This window comes from Aedes albopictus, chromosome 1, assembly GCF_035046485.1.
Source record: "Aedes albopictus strain Foshan chromosome 1, AalbF5, whole genome shotgun sequence".
In the NCBI taxonomy this organism is placed as follows: Eukaryota; Metazoa; Arthropoda; class Insecta; order Diptera; family Culicidae; genus Aedes; species Aedes albopictus.
Window position 1 is genome coordinate 302,943,317 of NC_085136.1, and position 23,747 is coordinate 302,967,063.

The 23,747-nt window shown below is 41.4% G+C and overlaps 2 protein-coding genes across 3 annotated transcripts in view; both read right to left on the minus strand.

The window, feature by feature from the left end:
• LOC115254184 (nuclear receptor binding SET domain protein-like) overlaps positions 1-23,747 on the minus strand; it is a 30,136-nt gene that overhangs the window by 893 nt on the left and 5,496 nt on the right. The window contains exons 4-5 of the mRNA XM_062847063.1: positions 596-1,602; positions 54-533 (exon numbers count right to left, since the gene is read on the minus strand). Of these exons, the coding sequence (XP_062703047.1) occupies positions 54-533; positions 596-1,602 (1,487 nt within the window). The remainder of the gene's footprint in view (positions 1-53; positions 534-595; positions 1,603-23,747) is intronic.
• LOC134285728 (uncharacterized protein K02A2.6-like) lies at positions 14,481-20,646 on the minus strand. Of its 2 annotated transcripts, XM_062847065.1 has the most exons (4): positions 19,888-20,646; positions 17,347-18,935; positions 15,743-17,277; positions 14,481-15,672 (listed from the first exon to the last, which is right to left on the minus strand). In XM_062847065.1, the coding sequence occupies exons 1-4, from the start codon at positions 19,907-19,909 to the stop codon at positions 14,841-14,843; spliced, it is 3,978 nt and encodes a 1,325-aa protein (XP_062703049.1). In that variant the 5' UTR covers positions 19,910-20,646; the 3' UTR covers positions 14,481-14,840. The 2 variants fall into 2 exon arrangements, with proteins under 2 accessions (XP_062703049.1, XP_062703048.1); XM_062847064.1 differs by lacking the exon at positions 19,888-20,646 and having other exon boundaries at positions 17,347-19,871.

Genomic DNA, 23,747 nt, shown 5'->3' on the forward strand with positions numbered 1-23,747 from the left:
AGAAGAAAACAAATTTGAATTTGTAGGACAACAAGGAAACCCATTTCTCTTACCGCCTTGATGTCCTTGATTGCAAACAACCCGACCGACTGTGCACCGCCCACCTTCCAAAGCATCGTTTCGCAGTTTGGCTCGCATGAGTGGTTGATGAAACGCGCAAGGTTTCCCTTGGGACCGGCATCGATTGTCAGTTCGGAATCGACCGTAAGAAAATAATAATTTTCGTCCTTCTGCGTCACCTTGTGTTGTAGCCTCCGTGCCAGTTCCTCGTTGTTAATTACCTCGCCAACGTACTCGATCACAAACTGTCCCTGTCGGATGTCCTCCTGTGCCACCAGTCCCCAGCCCTTCTGCGATATCCGCCGGGCAGCCAACGCTGGATACTGCCGCTTCTCGAAGCACTGATTCTGACAGCTTCCGCCAGCTGGACACAACTTTGGATTGCACTCTACCAGCAGAGCACGGTTCAAGCAGTTCGAATCCGGCCCACACGGCTCATTATCGGATGCTTTGCACTCGCACACGTTATCTTCCTGAAAGTATGCAAAAATGATAGTTAGTTTTCGCTCAACCGGAATGCCAAATCCCTACCCACCATTTCATCCTTTGCCTGATAGGGTGCCTTCAGCGGGGCCACGTAGCGGTTGCTTTTGATATTTTTATACATCGGAGGCTTGAAGGCGTCTTCGCTCCCATTGGTCAGCTGGTCGGCAGTTTTTTTCTCCAAAAGCATTCCATGCACCTTTTTAGCTTCTTGTAGTGCTTCCCCGTAGCGTCTGGCTAAGCCGCTGCGCTTCTGTCCGATCGCGTCAGAATCACCTTCCTGATACAGATAGATCCGACGCCGATTTATCCAAACGTATTCGCTCGATCCGAAGAATCGGATGCATATGTCCCACTGTTTGTGCGATATCAGTTCGACGTTTTCCGGAACCATCGGAGGCGGCACGGTGATGGCGGGCCAAAAGCGATAAGCACCGTACTTGGCCCAGACGACTTCGTTGTACAATGGCATCCGACCGGACTCGCACTCCTCGCAAATGTAACGGCCTTCCGGAGGGGTGAACTTGAGGCACTCCAGATGGAAGGCCGTTGGGCAGGTTTCGCAGCAAATGAGACTCCCGCCTTGACAGCACAGGAAGCACCAGTTGACGTTAATCGAACATTGTTCCAGAGTGTGCTTTGGGCAGATCATCGCCGCGTTCGTCAGAATTTCCGACCCAGCCGGAATGCATTTGGCATCCGCGTGGTACGACGAGGGACATTTGATGCACCGGACCAGCTGGCCTTTGGTGGTGGTCGCATTCGAGCGGGGATCGTCCGAGACGCACGTATGACAGGTATGAGCCGGACAGAACAGCGTGCTCGACTTGCGGGAAGTTCCGGTGAACTTGTGCTGCGGGAATAGCCGCAGACAGGCCAGATGATACTGCTTGCCGCAGCCAGACATGGCGCAGCGGTACTTCTCGTCCTCCTTGACCGTATCGTCGTTATCGGTGCAGACGAAACAGGCGGGTACTTTCTGAAGGATGCAATCTGCGCAGGTGAACGTTTTGCTCTCCCCGGCGGGATCCGACTTGATGGGAGTGTCGGTGAGACAGGCTGAAACAAAAGATGAAGAATTACAATATACAAGTGTCCTTGAAGAAATTTCTGCAGAAATGCCTGGAGGAGTCCCTCAAAAACTTCAGGCGAAATCCCTCAAAGCATTTCAGGAGGAATTTCTGAAGAAACTCTTTGAAAATCCATCAAGAAACTCCTGGAGTAAACCCAGAAGAAGTCCCAGTAGGAGTTCCAGTAGAAATCCTTGAAGGAGTTTGAGAAAAGATTCCTGAAAGAGTTGCTGAAGAAACCTCTCTAACAATTCCAGGAGAAATTCCTCAAAGAATTCGATGAAAAAACCCTAAAAAAAATCTGCCATAAACCCCGCCAAATTCATGCAGAAATTATCGAAAAAGTTCCTGGTGGTATTTCTGAAAGAGTTTATGCAGAAGTCTTTCAAAGAATTCCAGGAAACTCCCACAAAAAATTCTGGGAGACACCCTGGACAAATTTAGGAAGAAATTGCAGGAGAAATCCCTCAAAGAGGAACTTCTCAAAGAATTCCTGGAAATATCTGTGATGGTTATCATGGAGAAATTGCTGAAAGAATCCCTGAAGGAACTGGCAGAGGAATTCTTGAAAGAATCTGAATAATTCTGGAGAAAACCAAGATGAATTTCCTTAGGGAGAAACATCAGAGTACAAATATGGCTGCCACAATGACCGACTTGTTACCCTACTCACGTTTTCAAGAGCACCAATCTTGAAAATTCGTAAACAAATGGGCTCGATTTGGAAAAGCTGCCTCTTTCTGCAAGTGAGCAAAGCCAAGTGCGGTTTGGTTCGATGCTTCGTTCGTCAGATTTGTGCCTCTAAAATTGTATGCAAAATTGCAATGGGATTCCTTGATGCTTTACCTTAACGAATACCAGGAGGAGAAAGAAAAAAACCTTGTAGGAATCTCTACAGCAGGGGTTTTCAGACATTTCGGCTCGCGGTGCACTTTTTGGAAATGGATCGCTCCGCGGTGCACATGTTCATTATTGTTAAAAAAAGAAACAATTCCAAATTCGTCAAAAAGCTGTCGTATTTTTCATAACAATTCCAAGGTACATACACTTGTCATCAGTTTTTCCTCCACCAATTATGACACTGTCTTACGTTTTTTAATCACTTATCTGAGCATAGTGAAGTGACACAGTTATTAGATTTGGAATATTTCTTGCTCAGAATGTTTCTGGAAACGTTCAGACAAGATCTTTATAAATGCTTAACGAAATCTTGAGCCAAATGAGTGGTGTTTTGTTTTCAAGAACCTCGGTAAAGTCCTTCCAAGAATACTGAATTATTTCTAGCAGTAGCGTCTCGTAACTTAACTTTTAGCCTTTTAAACGCTTCTAAAACTGGAATTTGTGAATAATCAGGATCAGAATCAAATTGAAAATGGGCGGAATTGACAACTTTCGTAATTTTGTACAAATTCTGTTATTCTGTTATTCTGTTATAATCAACGCACCCCCGGGCCGTGGCCAATCTGCGTTGAATCGCTGGGCGATACGTCTACCAGTAGACTTGTATCTGCCCTATGCTAAACCGATTAGCATAGCAAGTCCTTTCCACTGATGAGTAGGCTCGAATGTCCCGCCCCTCCCTATAACCCATAGGGGGAAATAAGGAGTTTTCAGTTTCAAGTTTTGCATGGATCATGACACCAACTCTTTCTACCATAATGCTTTGAAAATTCTGAAATAAAAGAAAACTAATATGATGAAAATGATTGAGATACAAGTTTTTATACAAAATTAAAAGATCAGTTATTTAAAGGTGAATTGAAGAAATGTTAAGTACGGTGCCTATATTATAAAATGTTCCGCACCGCCACGAATGTCATGAATAAGCAAACACATAAATATTCTATTTGCCTAGTAGTAGAAAGAGTTGCGTGCCTGTTTATAAAAGTTTGTACTTATCTTGATTGCTCTGGACAATTTCCGTTTGTGTTGGGGAGCTTCGTAAGTGTACCAGGATAGTTTTCTTCAAAAATATGGCGTTTTCTGGAATTAAAAAATAAAAGGAAATACTGGGCCGCACAGCTCCGCGGCCCACTTATATTAGTATAATGTTTATAATAAGTGATACATTTTAGAGAATACAATTCTTAATCAGTATAAATAATAATTACTAGGTTCTACTTTATATGCTACAAGATAGATCCTTCCACCATTTCAAGACCAACAATTGAAAAGGCCGCATCAACATTTTGTAAACAAACATGTTTCCGTCGACTTAGGGCCATCTGAGCTCCACCCACACACCTAACCACCACTAACAGAAAGCGCAAACATCAAGCTTTCTGATAATGGTGGTGAGATGCGTGGGTGGAGCTCAGAAGGCCTCAAGTCGACGGAAACGTGTTTGTTTACGCAATGTTGTTGAGGCCTTTTCAATTGTTGGTCTTGATTTTTACTATTAAAGTGTGCAAACTTATTGACATGTTAAGTCACCAGTGAATCAGTGATTCAAATATAATGTAGTGAAAATATTGAGTCGATAGCATTCAACATCCGAGTTTTTATGCATATAATAACGTTACAGTGATTAATTTAAATATGGCTCAACAAAATATACCATTTAATTTTAAGCAGATACGCCTACCAAACTACTGTGTAATAAATAATTATCCTTAGCCATGCAAAATAAAAACGTGATACAAGAGTTCTCATGTTTATATCAATGTTGTCATGCTATCGGCTCTTGAGTTCAATTTCAGTTGAATTAAAGAAAACGTTTACAGAGAATATCTAAATTACATTAATCTGCTTGTTTACACTACTCTTGCTACTTACTATTACGTCTACAAATGAATAATGTTAGTAGAGACTGGTACTAAGCCATGTCGGTTTCTCCAGCACTACTTATAGTCAACTGTTGTTAGGTCATGCGACAGTGCCTAAGTTCATGCTGGAAGAATGGCAAAATCAAGCGTGTGAATAGACAACAGTGTGATTATTTGGAGTCAGATAGGGTCACATTGGTTAGGATGGAGTCGAATAAAAAGGGAATATTTGAGACGAATATTTATTCAATTATTAGTTAACTACAACGCTTGACATAAAACGATAAGCCAAATCCAAGCTTACCAGTTTGGCACCTTGCCAGGGGAACTTGGCCGTGTATCCACAGCTCAGGGATTAACTCCATACCGTCAATAATGTAAATTATCAACTACATATACTCTTTTGTGATACTTTGACGGAATATTATTTGGAGTAATCTTCTGAGACACACAATCCGGGCAAATTGGATTGTCAGATAATCAGTGCCCTTTCAGCACCAGGTGTCACATCACGATCATTAATATACAGGAGTATAAAAATTACAAGATGTGATGGCCGGAAGAATACAGTGTCGAACAAAACTACTGCTTTGTCCGACACTGCAGGTAAGCTAACTCCCCCACAACTTTCGTAATTTTGTACAAATTACGAGCTAATTTGATGATAAAATTCAAGAATTTACGTTCGTTGGACAGGTAGGTTTGAGGTTAGGGAATCGCTACTAGAATTTTTTGATAGACGTTTTTCCAAGACATTCACTGGATTTCTGAAAAATTTCTAGCAAGACACTTAGCAGCTTTATTTTCAGAACTTTGGCATATATTGATAAAATTTTTGATAAATTTCTGCCAGGCCATCTTGTCAATTTGGAAGGATTGGTGTGTTCTTCTGATTTCGAGATCAGTGGTATTAAGCAAAGCCACAGAAATATTAGCAAGATTTCTTCTGAGATTTTTTAGCGCATTCATTGAAGATACATTGCAGATGCCTTGCAGGGTAGGTACTTGTGAACATCCATTACGAGTTCTTGGAAAAATATGATATTTATTAGAAGAGTTTTGGCAGACTTGTTCCATGATTCTTCGCGAATATCTGAGACGGTTTTTGCTGGATTCAAGATTAACTCGCCGGCTGGAATAATGGAAATTACTCTCAACCCTTGGATCACCTTACAATAGTTCAGTTGTTCTAATTAAGTCGAATTATTTTTCATGAAATAAGTAATGGATTTAAATTAAAACCTAAATATGCAAGACTTTTTTGAAGTGCTGCGGTGCACTTGTCATGGCTTCGCGGTGCACCAAGTGCACCGCGGTGCACGATCTGAAAACCGCTGCTCTACAGGAACTTCTACAGGATTGCTTAAATGAACTCCAGGACAAATCCCCAGCGGAACTTCTAGAGCAATTTCTGTATAAATTTTAGAATAAAATTTTGAAGGAATTGGCCTAAAGGAAGTTAATTTAAGTTAAGGTAAGTTCATGGAACAATCCCTCATGAAATTCCAGGAAAAATACCTCAAGGCGAAATATCTCCAAGAATTCCTGAAGAATTTACTTGTAAAATTTCTGAATGAATTACTGAAGAAATTCCTGGTAAATTTCTTGAGAAGCCCCTGGAGAAACCTCGAAAGGAGTTCTTGGAGGAGTCCCTGAAGGAGTTCCTTCCGAAATTCGTTCCCGTAGTTCCGGGAGAATTCCTTGAAGGAGCTCAGAACTTCCTGAAGAAATTTAAGCACAAATTGCTCAAGCGATCCCTAGAGAAATCTGTATAGAAGTTCGAAGAGAAATTCCTAAAAGAGTTCTAGGAGAATTCCTGAACCCATTTCTAGAGGAATTTAAGTTGAAATCTCAAAGGAATCCCTGGAGAAACCTATTTCGGATACGCGCGAAAATGGTAGGAAAAACTTCCGTATAAAAAACTGCGTCCATTTTCAAACGTTGCTATTTTTTTATTTTTCTTATACTTTTAATAAATACAGTGTTGGAAGAAAATTCAAAAGAAAAAATAACAATGTTGCTTCAGCCGAGGGAAGCTCTAATTTTCAAAACATTCTCCCGCCGTTGACACACCGTGTCAAATCAATCCTTCGCTGGGAACGTGTTATCCTCGATTTGCAAAATCGCAATCTTGCTGACTGATCGGATTACTTCTCCATTGGCCGTACGAATCTTTACCAAGCGGACGAAGCCTTCAGCACCTGGTGTAATCTCCGTTATGCGACCAAGGTGCCAGAGTTGCGGTGCCATGTTGTCTTCCCTTATTACTACCAGCATTCCTGGACGAACGGTTAGCTTGCCCTTATACCACTTACTTCACGACTGCAATTCGCTCAGGTATTCTACTGAGGGGTTGTCCATTAATTACGTAAGGGATTTTTTGCGAATTTTCAACACCCCCTCCACCCCTAGTAAGATTTTTTGTATGGAAAGCCAAATATTTTTGTATGGCACGTAAGATTTCTCCAACCCCCCCTCCCCCTATACACCCTTACGTAATTAATGGACAGCCCCTGACCGTCTAGCCCAAAAATCTTGCTTCAACTTCTGCAAGTGCTGCCATCTGGACAATGAGGATACTCGCACATACCCGTAACTCGGCTCAGAAACTGCTGTTTACTCACGGCCCTCTAAAAAGAGACCCGGTGTCAATGCAGTTACGTCGTTGACGTCATTGGGGACTTGGGTTAGGGGCCTGGAGTTTAATATTGTCTCTATTTGAACTAACACCGTGTTCATTTCTTCATAGGTCAAGGATGCCTCACACAAAATCACCTTGGGGTGGGATTTCTCCGCCTTGACTTCAGGCTCCCATATACCCCGAAGTTCGGCGAACGGGGCGGTATAAAAGATCACTGAATCTTCCTGGCTGTACAGAAGCGATCGGCCTTGTTCTTCAGTTGTTGGGACTGGAGCAGATTGTAACTCCGAATGGCACCTTGGAAGTCGGATGTGTTATCTGATCTGTATCTATGCAAAGCTGCCAAGAATGCTGCACTGGTGAGATACGACACAAGTTCCAAATATATGTATAAAGCCTTGGTGCTCATACAAACCAACACCGCCACGTATGCCTTCACTTTCGCTGCTCGACGGCCTTGCCGGACGAAGAATGATCCTGCATAGTCTATTCTCGTGCTGTAGAAGACCGGCGAGAGGTTTACTCGATAATCCGGCAACGCTGCCATAAACCGAACAACTGCAGGAGGACTCATTCGAAAGCACCGGACGCACTTTGCCGGATGGTGCATTTGGCTCGTACCGGCGAATAACGTTGACGTACTATTGCCAGCAATCCTTGTTGTCCAATATAAAGATCCTTGTGTAGCGCCGCGATTAAATTTTTTGTCACATGGTGAATACGTGGTAGCAGTAACTGATGTTTCTTGCCTAATGAAATATTAGTGTGTTTCAAGCGGCCATCGACTATCAGCATTCCTTTACTATCGATGAACGGGTCCAACGCTAATAGCTTGCTTTTCGCCGTTTGACCGCTCCTGAGCATGCGGCACGGTGTGTCTGACGGACAACATTATTTTAAAAAAATCGGTATCGCTAAAATACCCACCAAACGAAAGCTAAGGGTCCCACCTTTCATTTGAGCCTTAAATGAGAAAGTTCTATCGGCGGGTCTAGAACAATTTTTTTTTGATATAGTATGATATTTTTTCGTATTTTCTCAAAGTACTAAATAATAACGAAAAACAATTTATCCATTGCCAACATGGCTTTCCGACGAAAAATTTTTTATATGATGTTTATTACACTTCCCAAAAAAGCATAATAATCCCAAGTGAATAAAAAAATCCAGTAAACAGTAGTCAGTTTCGTGGTTATGGGCAGTAATGCTAGAAAAATTGTAATAGTTTCAAGCAGGTGGAGATGTTCAAATTAAAATTTACATGTGAACCGCGTCATGCTCTAATACTGGTAATTATTATTATATCACCGTGTTCCTCCTTATAGCGTGCATTTGACAAAAATTTCAATTATTTGACGAATTTTATTATTTTCTCTATTAAGCACAGACAAACAGACGTAACACTCTTTTACAGGGCTTGGCACATGCATTTAACGATGAATTCAAATTTCATATGATTTCCGCGATCCTTTCACCAGAGGTGCTAATGTTCGATCACTTTGATGCTTGCGAATGTACACGTTGCTGAATGATACAAACGAAACTTACAGGTGATATGTATAGTAGTGTGCGTGTTATGCAAACGTCAAATCGCAATCCATCATGGTCGACAGTGTCTCACGCGGTTCTATCAATAGGTGGAAGCGTGTTCATGAAAAAGACAGCAAAAAAATCTGAGTTAAATAAAATTAATGAATTTTCTCTAAGAGTTACGTCTTCTGAACATGTTATTGATACTTTTACTTTATAAACAAGTTCTATAAATCTTTAGGCAACGTAAACGTTAAAACATTAAAACACCAAGTCCTTTTTATCATGCACCAATGTATGCGGGTCAACTCACGATATTAGGACCAATGCTATATTTAATCATTTTGTTAAGCATGACTTAAATATTTTGAATTCCACTGATGATATTTCCTACGAAAAAAAAAATTAAATGCGAACATTAACCGTTTGAAACATTGCCAATTTATTTGACAGAGCTGTTTTGAGTGAAAAAACATCCTTAAGGTTACGATGTTAGGGCATGCCAAGATACTACAATTAATTACAAAACGACATACACTTTCCAGAATCCTAAGATGACCGCAACTCGTTATTTTCTGGAATCAAATCTTTAAAACGCGTGTATTTCCTATGGGGCAGGTGGGTCACGACCCATTATTTGAAATAGATGGGCCTACAATAATGGAGCCAAAACTAAAATAAAAATTGTGTTGTTTTATTTAATTTATTGGTGAAAAAGATACTTTTTCATAATATTCAAATTGTAATCCGAGATTTATTATTCTCAAGGTCGCCTTTAACATAATCGTCATCATTGAAAAATCTAAAACGGTTTTCTCGTCCAAAACTCGTCCAAAATTTTCGTATTAAGAATGTATTCACTGTATTGCTGCAGGAGAATGGAGTACAGTGATTGCATTTTCAATGCAAATATTAAATATCCTGTTAGCATCTTTAGCAGAATTGCAACGAGCACTATCATTTGCATCATCGGTAGTAGTGCTAAGTCTGCCGCGTTTGCCCGTTAATTAAGGAGAAACTGTAGTTCTTGCAGTACTACATGTTTCACAATTACAGCAAATATAGATGCTCCGCGTAGAAGATTTAAATTATATTTATACTTAAAGCAAGTAATTCTAAAGGGTATGATCTCATCATTGAACTAATAAATTTTAAATTAATAATTGCGATATATTTTCGAGGGATAATACCAACTTCTACATCTGGTATATTTCAGAAAATGTTGTTCAATAATATCAATAACCTGCAAATACAAATAAAAACAAGTTGGGACTTCTAATTTATTCTGTTTATTATTTGTATGCTCAACCATATAAAACAAATATCTAAATCAGTGAAGATCAACTACCTTCAATGATATTAATGGTTACAGAAAAAGCTTCTTCGACCACAGCACGTACACCTTGGTACGGTTTTCATCGTAACTTTATGATTTCATGTCGTAGTTGTTTCTCTAAAAGTTTGAGGCAAAGCTATGTTGAAATTTATTTTCTTTTATTTTTTTATGATTCAATAGGCCATATGAATAAGGCTGAGTAAATACTCTTTACTCAGATCTCTGTGAAGGTTCACAGAGATTTGTTCTACGGCTTCACAGAGATTTAGTAAAGAGTATTTACTCAACTTTATTCATATGGCTCAATACCTAATTATATACCACACAGCAATCCTTCTAATTAGCGAAAAATGCTGAATGCTTTTACAAGTACCAGAAAGGAACACAAAATGAACGAATACCGGACTCGGCACGTAGTCATTTCATCCGAGCTACTATGGTGATCGTTCTATTTTTATTGACATCAAGTCATGGCCTACTACGACTGTAAAATTTTTCGAACCTGTGGTACTGTCGATAAAAACGAGGAGAATGGCAGTCGAAATAACTTCTTCTACATGTCAATAAGGAGAAGATGCTTAACACACATACTTAAATATTGGCAAAATTCTATTACAACTCTCTTAAATATTTTTTTACACTTGTCTGAGCAATATATTGTATAAAAAAAAATTGAATATGTTTTTACCCGTTTACTCTATTAGTATGATACGTTACTAATGAGCGACCTTATACGAGCCCATTAGGTTACACTCAAGATGGAAAGGAAGAAAATGCAAGTCTCATAGTAATAAATTTTTGAAAAAAAAAAAATTGTTCTAGGACCGCCGATAGAACTTTCTTGTTTTAGCCTCAAATGAAAGGGGGGACCTTCAGCTTTCATTTGGTGGGTGTCTTAGCGATACCGATTTTTTTTAAATAATTTTGTTCTACCAGACACACCGTGGCGGAACTCGTCTGCGAAACCTTCGTCTTCGAAACTGCCTGCGTGATATTTTTTGCGTTGCGGAACGTAATTCGATTATCGTCAAGAACCCTGTACGTCTTCGGGTGCCGTTCTTCTGTCTGCAGTTGTCCAGGAGCCGATATATGTAGGCCACAATGCGCTGAAGACGGCGGAAAACACTATATCTTGTTAAAAGCTCATATGGTCACACGTGGGCCAGAACTTGGTATATCATAGGACTATGGCCATCAGACTGTTCTGTAGGTCTGGTGATCAGCACATCGTTCATGGAAAGGCTCGTGTCTGAACGCGCCGATGCGTCGAATAAAACGCGAAGTCTTGTTGTTGAGTTCGTCGGTTTTACAATGGCATGGTGTGGCAGATAGTATACACGATCTTTGCTACCTGAATGCTTCACTCTTTGGAAATGTCTTAATGCCAAGTATTCGTTGATAAACGATACGTACTGTTGTTTCAGCTCTGGAAACAGTATAAATCTCGTCCCCAACTCGAGAAAACGCCTCTCAGCAAGATTCCGAGTATCTCAGAGCTGGTTTACGTTGTATCGGAAGGACATCCAAACAACAAAGCAGCAGTTTTCTCGAAATGTTCGATGCACTGCTCGTTTTCGGTTGTCAGCTTCGCCGCTTTCGGAACTTCTTCTTGCTCCCTGAAACGGTGCACAGTATCCTCCAGATCAGTTTCCAACGATTAACAATGGGCGGTAGTTACCACCACTGCATAGGTAGACCGTTGTCGAGCTTGAGGCGGTCGGTAATCAGCGTAATCAGTAGTTCAAAGAAGAGTTCGGCCCCGATCAACATGTCTACTCGAGCTGGAACACACCCTCGTTGATTTGTAAAGCTGTGTGCACCGTGACGTGCTGCTTCGGAGCAGATAGTTGCGGTTTCTGCTTTATGACCTCATTTGTTCGGTGTGCCGTACCTGTCTCGCAGCGTTCAAGTACAAAGAAACGGTTGCGCAGAAATACCGTTGTTTCCCTGTAAACTTTCGGTGTGATGATGCTTTCCCAGAGGCTCAACGTGGCCTTGTCAAGCTTGGACGTCAACAATGAAACCACCAACTGCTCGGGCATATCTTCCATGTGTTGATCATGGAATTCCAAGGCCTCAGCCCGACGAATGCACTTTTCTACAAGCTGTCTGAAGTCTGATGAACACTCCTTATTCATCTTCTTTAGGTTGAGAAGACCACCAAAGTGAATATTGATGATCGTCCTTTTATTCTCGAACCTCTCTTCTAACAAGTTCCAGGCCGCTTGGAAATTGTTTTCGTTCAGTATCTGCTCACTGGTCACGTTCTCCGCCTTTTCCTTCAGTGATGCATCAAGTAATGCAATTTGGTTGTGTCAGACAATCCGGGATGTTTTTGCATCAAATCCTGGAAGAGCTGTTTAATCTAAACCACCTTTCGTATGTCCCATCGAAGGTTGGTAGAGGGACAGTTGGTAGTCCGGCCGGTTGATTAACAATCTATGGTTGATGTTCGCCGGCAACCACGGCATCGGCCAACCGGGGTCGAACATCAGCAACCTGTTGCATCCGATATGCCTTCATAGCAGAGCAAATCGCCACTCGAATACTGTCATAGAGCTGCTTCTATGGATGGTTTCTCCTGCTGAACTCGTTGATCAGGAAACGTAGCATAAATCTCGTTCTGTAGGATGTTGAACTCATCATAGCAGGCATCAACTCGTTGCAGATGGTCCAAGTGATAACTGTGATTTCTTCTGGCTTGGCAAAAGCAAGTATCAGCTTTATTCGCTGCAGCTTCGACGTGACAGCTTGTCGGCGGGACTCAAACTCGTTCATCTTTTTTTCCATGATGTTGTGTTGTTTTTTCTTGTTCTGATCAGAAACTGACAACGTATGCATTAGTAGCGTGGTTCAATAAAATCGTTTTTGCTCCACACCGCTTATTCGATTCCTAACCAGATTATATGCCTTCTCCCAAAATTTGAGCTTATTTGGTTGAAAATTGAGACTGCACAAGCCCTTTAAAGTTTGTATGGGAATTACTATGGAAAAACGATGTTTTTAATTCAATCCACCGTAGCATTTCCCTAAGTGCCCTAGTGGGTCAGTTGACCCTTGGTAATGCTAGGCTACTCTATCAGCTACAACTTTACCGAAGACCGCATTCAAATCGGACGCCTCATTAATTAGTTACCGATTTTTATTCAGAAGCGAAATCTTATATCACGATGATTAAACTATTCAGTGGGCATCACTGCATTTTGCAGTGAAACATAGTAGTCATGATTTCAGTGTGCTATCTTTGGCGCCATATGCAGCAATGTTGCCTGCTGGGAAACTGGAGGATCACTGTTAAAGTTTGTCCAGTTGGATACAAATCGGTAACTAATTAATGAGGCGTCCGATTTGAATGCGGTCTTCGGCAAAGTTGTAGCTGATAGAGTAGCCTAGGATAACCAAGGGTCGACTAACCCACTAGGGCACTTGGGGAAATTCTACGGTCGATTGAATGAAAAACATCGTTTTCCCATAGTAATTCCCATACAAACTTTGAAGGGCTTGGGCAGTCTCAATTTTCAACCAAATGAGTTCAAAATTTGGGAGAAGGCATATAATCTGGCAAGGAATCGAATAAGCGGTGTGGAGCAAAAACGATTTTTTGAACCACGCTAATGCATTAGGCACCCTACACACTACTCAAACGGTTTGGACCAACATTGACTCCGCCCCCAGGTTGGTGGTTGAGTTGGTGCTGTGTTTGATCGTGTGTTTGGCAGTTCGTCAAACCGATTTGACGGTTGATGGTTTGGTTGGCAAAAATCAAACCAGTTTGATTTTACTCAAACCAACGGTGGGCGGAGCCAATGTTTGACGAACCGATCGTACCGTGTGTAGTGTTGTTGCACAAACATAGTGCGATTTCAAATGGGAGATGATGTTGGTGCAACCAAAGTGACATGTTGGTGCAACACGATTTGGCAGTTCGTCATACGGTTGCAGAAACATTCGCTGGTTCGACCAACCAGGGGGCGGTGGCAATGTTGGTCAAACGGTTTGAGTAGTGTGTAGGGTGCCTTATAGACAATATAGATTTAATAGACTCGTGGAGACATGGTTGAGCAATACGACTTAAATGTGTTTTCCCGTGAATTGTAATCATGACGTCATGCTCGTTTGGCTACACGAACTGACAGTTAGTTTGGCTACAGTTGTCTTCGCCTCCACGAGTCTATGGAATCTATAGTGTCACATTATTTACCCACTGTATCATCCATCTCACTATTGTTTAGCTATTTTTCTTTCTCACTGAATGTTCATTGTCTATTTTACGAAACGACAACAGTGTTGATATTGATATTCACACTTTCGGGCTTGGACGCGACCTCCTGTCAAATTTTCATTCATGAAATGAGCGATCAGCTGATCCGAAACGTCTCGTAAAATGGCTCATTGTCTCACTGATTTCGGGTGCGAATGTCGAAGAATACCCATATCGCGACCAAGGTGTAAAATGTTCATAGTCATTGACTGAAAACAGCACAACTCATCAACTGTATATTTATCACGTGCGATTGAACTGTGCACTGCTCAGCGATGACCAGCAGCAAAGAGGTGGCAAAACGAACATGATGTAAATCACAAACGATTTTGCACACTGTACCAGCCGAATAATTAGTACTTGTTTAGCCGTCACACGCTTCACCCTGAAGGTCAGCCGACTGTTCTGCTCTGCTGCTGTACGACGAATGACGCTCGTGTTCGGCAGCACCTTTGCCGTACTCCAGTAAACCCACGCACACACGATTCCCGTACGAATACCAATACATTCATCTTTCAACTGTCATTCCTGATACCCGTCACTGAAACCGTGTAGTTCAACTTGACCGTTAGCGACTCGATGAAACCATACCCCGTTACACTCCTCCCATATTTTGGATTCATAATACATCTTAAGATCAATATTACAAGTATTACAAACATTTTATTGATATCCTCTCAAACTGTTACATTGACTAAATTACAAAATCGTTAAACCTAACCGGTCGTCTGATAATTCGTTTTGGGGAACTGTTATCTTTCCCTTGATCTTCAGTGGAGGTCAACGAGCGATCCGTAGTACTAAGATGTGTATCAGAAGAGCTGTTCTCATCGGAAAGTGCTGATTCTGCTGTCAGCAATTTCTTCAGGTGAGAGCTGTTGCGTCGATACTCTTTACCAGTTCGATTTGAGCGTACAGTGATTTCGCTTCCTTTGATGTCAATTATCTCAAACTCCTCACTCCCGAAGTTTGGTTCATACGATCCAGACTTGAAGTTCTTCATCAACACTACATCTCCTCTCCCCAAATTATGCGCCTTGGCTTGTCGGGACACATCTGCTTGTAGTTTACGCTGCTCCTTCTGTTGCATGTCTCTATCTCTGGAAGATTCCCAGTTCAAATTTGGTGGTTGGTGAATGGACGGAATTCGGTTCCGTATCTCACGGCCAAACATCATTTGGCCTGGAGACACTCCTGTAGCCTCTTGAGGTGTTGAATGGTACAGCGTCAAATACTCATAGAGATCAGCCTTCCAGTCTGTTCCCTGAATAATGCTGATTTTGATTCGTTTCCCAATATTTCGCATCTGTCTTTCTACTGCCCCATTTTGTTCCGGCCAATATGGGGTAGAAAGATTGAGATGTATGCCGTAGCTCAAACAAAAGTTCCGAAACTCAATCGCTCTAAACTGTGGCCCGTTATCTGATGTAATTGACCGAGGAATGCCAAAAGCACTAAACATCCTCAGTAGAGTTCCGATAACCTTTTGTGTTGTAGCCGGTTTCATTGGTTCCACTTGTACAAACCTACATAAAATACAGTAGGATATAAAAAATAAGAATTGTTGCCTCTGGCTAATTAATCTCATAAACATACCTGCACGTGTAGCAAACAACAACCAATAGTGACATCTCCCCCGGGAGACCTTCTTTAAAATCGATTGCCAGATCTTGCCACGGCATAGTCGGCATCCGACGAGACATGGGATTAGGCTTATCCGGTAGCGCAGTCATCTTACATGGCTTACAGTTGCGAATAATTGTATCGACCAGCTTGTCCATGAACGGGAACCAAACCTTGGATCTAAGCAACGCCTTCATCGATATTCCTCCTTGATGTCCTAGGTGTGCCAGGTTGACTAACTTTTCTCTCAACGCAGTGGGAATGACAATCCTGTCTCCTCTTAATATCAATTCCCCGTACAGTGTTAAATCATCCTTGACTGTTGCTGTTTTGAACTCATTCGGTACTTCATCCCAAATCCCCGAGTATATCGCTTCTTTGACTTTCTGTAGATCATTATCGGCCAGGGTTGCTTTTTCCAGTTCCTCAATTGATAAAACCGACGGTTTAATCTCATCTGCTAACCAACTAATGACATCCGAGCGAGTACCGTAATCTTTCACGCCTTGGGACAGACGAGAGAGTGAGTCAGCCAAATTGTCTTCCCCTGGCTCATATTTTACAGTAAAATCGAAGCTCTGCAACCGAAGGATCCACCTTTCTATACGCGCGGATGGTTTCGACTTTACCCGGTTGAATAGATATTCCAGAGGTTTACAATCTGTGACGAGCGTGAAATGCTTGCCGTATAGGTATACGTAAAGTTTTTCCATGGCCCATATGATGGCATAGCATTCTTTTTCTGTTTGACAATACTTTTGCTCAAACTCAGCCAAACTCTTCGATATGCAGGAAATTGTTCGCGATACACCGTCTTTAGTCTGAATCAGTATTGCCCCCAAACCGTATGGGCTGGCGTCTGTCACTAACACCGTTTCGTCATTAGGGTCAAAGAAACCGAGGTAACCTGCGTTTGCAATCATGCCCTTCACCGCTTCCAATTCTTGAGTGTGTTTATCGTTCCAAATGAACAGGCTGCCCTTATTCAAAAGGGATCTCATATTAAAAGTGTGGGCCGACAAATTGGGGATAAACTTTCCAACGAAATTTACGAGACCTAACAAAGATCTCAATTCGGAAACGGAGGACGGTGGTTGTAAATCCAAAATAGCTTTAACTTTTCCGTCTGTCGGACGAATACCTTCAACGGACACAATATGACCTAGAAACTCTACGCTAGGTACTCCAAAGACCGATTTCTCTTTGTTAATCTTCATGTTAAATTTCTCAATTCTCCGAAGGACTTCACGCAGAGTTTCGTCGTGTTCTTCGACTGTCTCCCCATAAATTAGAAAATCATCCATATAAACTATCAGTCCTTTGATGCCCCTGAACAAGTTTTCCATTTCTCGTTGGAACAGTTCTGGAGCGGATTTGATTCCAAACATCAATCTGCAGAATCTGTATACTCCGCTCCTGGCCACAAATGTAGTGATATGTCTACTGTCGCCATCAAGCTCAAAATGATAGTAAGCGGCCTCGAGATCGATCTTGGACAATTTAGCAACCTAATTGAAATAAACAAAACCATAACGTATGTTTTCTACGAACTAAAACATTCTTATTTATTAGCATACCTTTTTAATTCCAGACATTGCATCGTCAATATTAGGCATCGGGTAGTTTTCACGTTTCACCGCTTTGTTGGCAGCCCGCATGTCTACGCACAGTCTGATTCTACCATCCGATTTTCTAACGGGAACCAGTGGCGAAACCCAAGTTATCGGTCCTTCCGCTCGTTCGATGATATTTTTGTCCAGCAAATCTTGAATTGTTTTCTCCACATCCGCCTCCATTGAGATGGGAAAACGTCGAACTGCTTGCACAACTGGTGGTACCGAATGATCAACTTGGATGGTTAGCTTGACTTCCGGTATCTTCGGGAATTCTTCATGACCCTGAACCTCCACATTTGAACGATCCGTAGCAGAAATATTGTTAACATGATAGCCGATTTTCAAAATTCCCAAAGCGAAAGCAGTTCCTTTGCTCAACAAGCTGACTTGGCCATGTGGAGCAACCATAACATGAGCCCAAATACCTGTCTCGTCACCCGGAATTTTGATCTCCGTTTCGAATACTGCGTTGAAGACGATATCACGATCGGACGCAAAAGCTTTGAATGTCTTTTCGCCGGCTTGAGGCTCCCGTTCGTTCATAATTCGCGCTCCCTGATCCTTCAGACGTTTGTAGGTCTTTGCATCGATGATGTTGGCTGGAGAACCCGAATCGATGATCATCTTTATGGGAACTCCACCGACATCCATCTCGAGTACTTCAGTCATCTCCTCCGACTTCACGAAAAACACTCCCTTGTCCGTTTCGTTACTGTTCTCAACGATCGCGTGAATTCGTTTGGCTCCTACCTGTCGTCTGTTGGCATGTTCGTCGTGTTTTCGTTTCCGGCAACATACTTTAAAATGGCCTTTTGTGTGGCAACCGTAACATTCCACATTCTTTGCTGGGCACTTCTCGATATCTCTTGCCAAATGACCCGGTCTGTTGCAATTGTAGCACTTCCTGTTATTATCAGCCGACCTTGTACTGAATGATACTCTGCCAACGACTTTCTGGGTTAGGTCACTTTCCCCGTAAGACGTGGAGGGTCTCTCATACTCTCTCGTTTGTTTTTGTACTTCTTCCAAAGTCTTTCCCAGTGATATTACTTCAGCCAATGACATTTCGGTCGTCAAAAGCCTTTTCCGGAGTTCAGTCGAGCTACAACCCTCGATGACTTGATCGACTATCATATCGTCCACGTCGGAGAAAATGCAACGGTTAGCTTGTTCTCGCAATCGATACACAAACTCTTCAAAGGGTTCTTGATTGTTTTGCCGCATTGATCTCAGAATATGTCGTTCGAATCTTTTCTTCAACTGTGGAGCAAAGTATTCATCGAGGGAGAGAATCGCTGATTCGTATTTCAAAACAATCACTTCCTCCAAAATTTCTTCATTTTCATCGATTGTTTTCTGGACCTCCCACTTTGCAACCTTGTCGTAATATGTCTGAAGATCAATGCCTCCTAGAACTAGCAAAAGGTTGAACTTCTCTTCGTCCTGTTCCACTTTGTTTGCATTTAAAAACCGTTCCAGAGCTCTCTTCCACTTAATCCAGTCGTTTCTGGGGTCTGCACCTATCTTGAAAGGTGGCATCGCTGACGCATCTATAACCAAAAACAAAGAAATATGCATCCCTTAGTTCATTTCCACTTGAAAAATCACGATTATTTCCTAATGACTTGACTTTTTTTCTGTAAGCATTGTATATTCCCATCAATTGCAATCAACCTTCGTCTTCTAGCTATAATTTTCCTTTATTTATGTTTTATAAAACGTAACCTTGCTACGTCCACTGTAATCCAAAAATTGAGTTTTCACTTCGATCCACAATAACATGTTCTTTCAACCGATAATCATCGTTCCAACATTTGTATCCATCAATCAACAAATACAATATCGATCAGTCAGTTCGACATAATGTCCACAGGCACGTAGCATCTGCTTCCGATTTCCCCCAAGGCATTCGCACTAGGCTCCCTAAGCGTTCCTTCGCACGTAGCGTTCCTTCGCACGTAGCGTTCCTTCGCACGTAGCGTTCCTTCGCACGTAACGTTCCTCCGCACGTAGCATTCCTTCGCACGTAGCGTTCCTTCGCACGTAGCGTTCCTTCGCACGTAGCGTTACTTCGCATTAAACGTCCACCAGCACGAAGCTTTACACAAAATGGCCTTTCGAACGAGGTAAACTTTTCTTCGCACGCAGCGTTCCTTTGTACTTCTAGTCACGGAGATAACCTTGCACCCGAACACAAATGTTGAATTTCCACTTATTTTTTTCCTTTCCGTTGTTCACACGAAGTGATCTATTTTTTTTTTCTTCTATGGAATCCAAATAAATGTTCAAAATGCTGATTATCTCACTGCCGCCAATTTCTCGTATTAGTTTTCACTTTTCGTTCCATTTCATTTGTCCGCCATCTTGTTTTTTCGCTCTAGCCAAGCCGTAACCATTCAGGGCAAAAAAAAATCCAATTCGGACATTGTTGGTAATTTCACATTTTATCCATAGTATTCCTCCCGTTTTCACCAATTTTGCAACTCTGATATCGAAACTTACCTATTTTTACCGTCGCCGCCATTGTACCAGCCGAATAATTAGTACTTGTTTAGCCGTCACACGCTTCACCCTGAAGGTCAGCCGACTGTTCTGCTCTGCTGCTGTACGACGAATGACGCTCGTGTTCGGCAGCACCTTTGCCGTACTCCAGTAAACCCACGCACACACGATTCCCGTACGAATACCAATACATTCATCTTTCAACTGTCATTCCTGATCAGGGTCGTGCAATTTCGAAAGGAAAACATGACGTACGACGACTGTAGCAAATCGTTTCCCATGCGAACGGACTGCTGTGATGCTTCATCTCTCACCCAGCAACACACTCGTTCGTTGCTGCTACAGAAACAAGTGTGTATGAAACATGGGATGATACACTTGGATTTTCGTTTCATTTATGAGTCATTGAAATACTTCAACATGCTAAAAACACTATTAAAACCACATTTTTAAATAGTGGTGCACGCCAATAGAATGATAATTATGTTTTATGAAAGAGGATAACAAATTCGACCACTTAAATCCAATTAACCGGCGCCTGTAACCATTGAGAGACTAGCGCGCACCAGTGAGACACTAATGCTCTGACGGGTGAAGCACAAGCAATGCGACCGGGTGGGAGACTACCGAGTGCTACGATGAGTGGAAAAGTTTTTTTTAACGACCGAGTCATTAGAAAAATGTATGAAACACTTGAAGTGACTCATTCAAATGTTGCATGAAAGTGTATCATTGAAACGAAATTGTACGCCCCTGTTCCTGATACCCGTCACTGAAACCGTGTAGTTCAACTTGACCGTTAGCGACTCGATGAAACCATACCCCGTTACACACACATCTGACTGTGCCGTCACACGCTCGCCCGAACAGCCGAACCATACCGAATAGGCTGGTTTGCGAAGCTACGGCACGAACGTTCGACACGCACACAGAAGCAACATTCGCATGTACCGATACCATACTAATAAAGCTTCCAGCCAACGATGCTCCGCGATAAGCTGTCGAAAAGCATCGAAAGCGATGAAAATAGATGCTTGGCTAGAACGCAACGGCTCAACGGCGAAAAGGAAGAGTCAACTATGCTGATCAGTGTTGAGCCCGTTCGTGTGCTACTCGTATGGGAGGTTGATTGAATAAAGCGAGGATGGGTGAAAACGTATTCGTTGTCGAAAGCAAATCGCATCATTTCGCGAATGTTTTCATCAAATAGCAAGCTTGATTTGAATGATTCTGCACTGAACATTCAAAACAAATAAATTAATTTTCGCTCTCCCTCTTCACACAGTCAGTCAATTCGTAGTCATTGAATATGAAGCCGATCGAGAAACATCTTCATAATTACCTACGTTTATGGCTACGATTCCTTCCAAAAACACTTCACAACAATCAAATGGGAAAAGATTTGTGTAAAGCACCGTTAAATGTAATCGAAACGTTAATATTTTATTAGCAATTTAACACTTTGTAAGATGTTTACAAAATATTCATTGACTTTCATTCAGTAGACACCCGGGTAGGGGTGAAGTACTGACGATCAAAACATGATATTGGTTTGATTGATATAAGAGATAAAAGATCTGAAAATAATATCTGAAAAATGTTCCTGGAACATCTGAACAATATCAAAATGTGATATTTCAAGATCAAATGAATAGCTTGCTGCTATTGGTTAGATCTTACAAGATCTAAATTTGATCTGATGATGATGTTCCAGGAGTAATTTTAGATATTATTTTTAGATCTTTTATCTCTTATGTCAATCAAACCAATATCACATTTTGATCTCAATATCATAATATGCTATTATCGAGCTCTTTACCTCTACCTTTACCTCTACTCGTTTGCAAACGAGTATCGAGCAGCTGAATATGAATATGCAGGTAAGTGAATGAAAATTGCCGCACGGTGAACTTCAGCTCGTCTGCTCGAAAAATTTTCGCCCTGATCGCAACACCCTTTGCTCAGCTGGTAAACACTTCCGATCGGCTTCAACGGAAGTCAATGCTCCTTCATTTATCCGGTAGCTCCAACGGGGAACGACGCGGAATTGAGGTTATGCACTGCGACCAATTTCCATTCGGACGCATGCCAAACGATGGTCGGACACAAAGTTGTTTTTTTCTCGCGGAAAGAAGTGGTTTCCTCGGAAACTCCACTTAGTTGACCGATCACTCCGCGAAATGCAGCTCAACAATTGGACCAAAAATGTTTCGGATACGCGCGAAAATGGCAGGAAAAACTTCCGTAATAAAAACTGCGTCCATTTTCACACGTTGCTATTCAATGAGAGTCTATTAAAGGTGGGGAAGAGTATACTTCGTGTGCGTGAGATCCGTGTCTGGTGCAAAACATGTCACTACTACAAGCAAAGCGAGCTCCCATAAGAACGCGTGTCAAATAGTGACGTCACTATTTGTGTTTACATTTTTCTTTGCTTACTAATACATAGCCATCTCTTCTTCTTCCTCACCTGTAATATACTCTCATTGGTTGCTATTTATTTTTCTGTTTCTTAATACAGTTCCAACACTGTATACAGAAGAAAAAATGACAATGTTGCTTCGGGTAATACTTCAGCCAAGGGACGCTTTAATTATACAAAACAGAATTCCTGGAGCAATCCCTCAAAGAATTTCATAAGAAATCTCTCAAGCAACATGGGGACATTGTTGAAGGAATCGCTGAAGGAACTGGTAGAGGAATTCTTGAACGAATCTCTGGAGTATGTTGGAGAAAACCAAGATGAATTTCTTGAATGAAAACCTTAAGGAATTCAAGAAAAAAAAATCCTGTAGAACTTTCTATAGGAATGTCGGTATAAATTCCAGAACAAATTCTTGGAGTTATTGGCCTGAAGGAGGTCATGGAAGAATCCCTCAAAAAGTTCCAGAAAAAAATACCTCAAGGCGAAATACCTCTAATAATTCCTGGCGGAATTCCTGGAGAAATTCCTTGAGAAGTTTTTTTGGAGAAAGCTGTGAAGGAGTCCCTGATGGAATTTCTTCAAAAAATCCATGAAGGAGTTCCTGAAGAAGTCCATGAAGCAGTTCCTGGAGAACTCCCTAAATAAATTTATGTAGAAATTGCTCAAGGAGTTCCTGGAGAAATCTTCCCAGCAATTCCAAAAGTAAGAGAAATTCCTCAATGATTTCCAGGAAAATCCCTGAAGGAATCATATATATAAAATCCCAGCGTTGTCTGTCTGTCTGTTCGTAACGCTTTGAAATGTTTCGTTGAAATGTTTCACCATAGTTGTATCAAATTTCTAAAATGTACGAGAACATTCTGAATGTTTTTGACTTTCTAGGAATAAAAAGAAGAGCCTTCTGGAATGTTCTGGAACATCAATGTACTAAAAATTCTAAGAACTTTCTGGAAGTTCCAGAAAATAAATAACGTTCTGGAACGCTCTAAAATATGGAACTTCTTAAATTTTCGAGAATACCCTTGAAGTTTCTGGACGCTTCAGAAAGAAGAAGAAGAACCTTCTGCAGCATTATGGAACACCTTTTTTTGGCGTAACATCCCAACTGGGACAAACCCTGCTTCTCAGCTTAGTGTCTATGAGCTCAGTTATTAACTGAGAAATTCGGCTTCTAATAACCACTTCTATGTTGTTAAACGTTTTAGAAAAGAACCTTCTAGAATGTTCTAGAGAGCTCGAAACTTTATTACATTGGGAAAAGGTTATGGACGTTAGGAAACGAGCAAGGAACCAAAAAGAACCTTCTAGAATGTTTTGAACATAATCCATAAAATTACCAGAAACCTCCTGAAAGATACTGAACGTTACAAAAGTAAAACAATCATCTGAGATATTCTGGATATCACACTTCCTCAAATATCGAAAACTTTCTGTG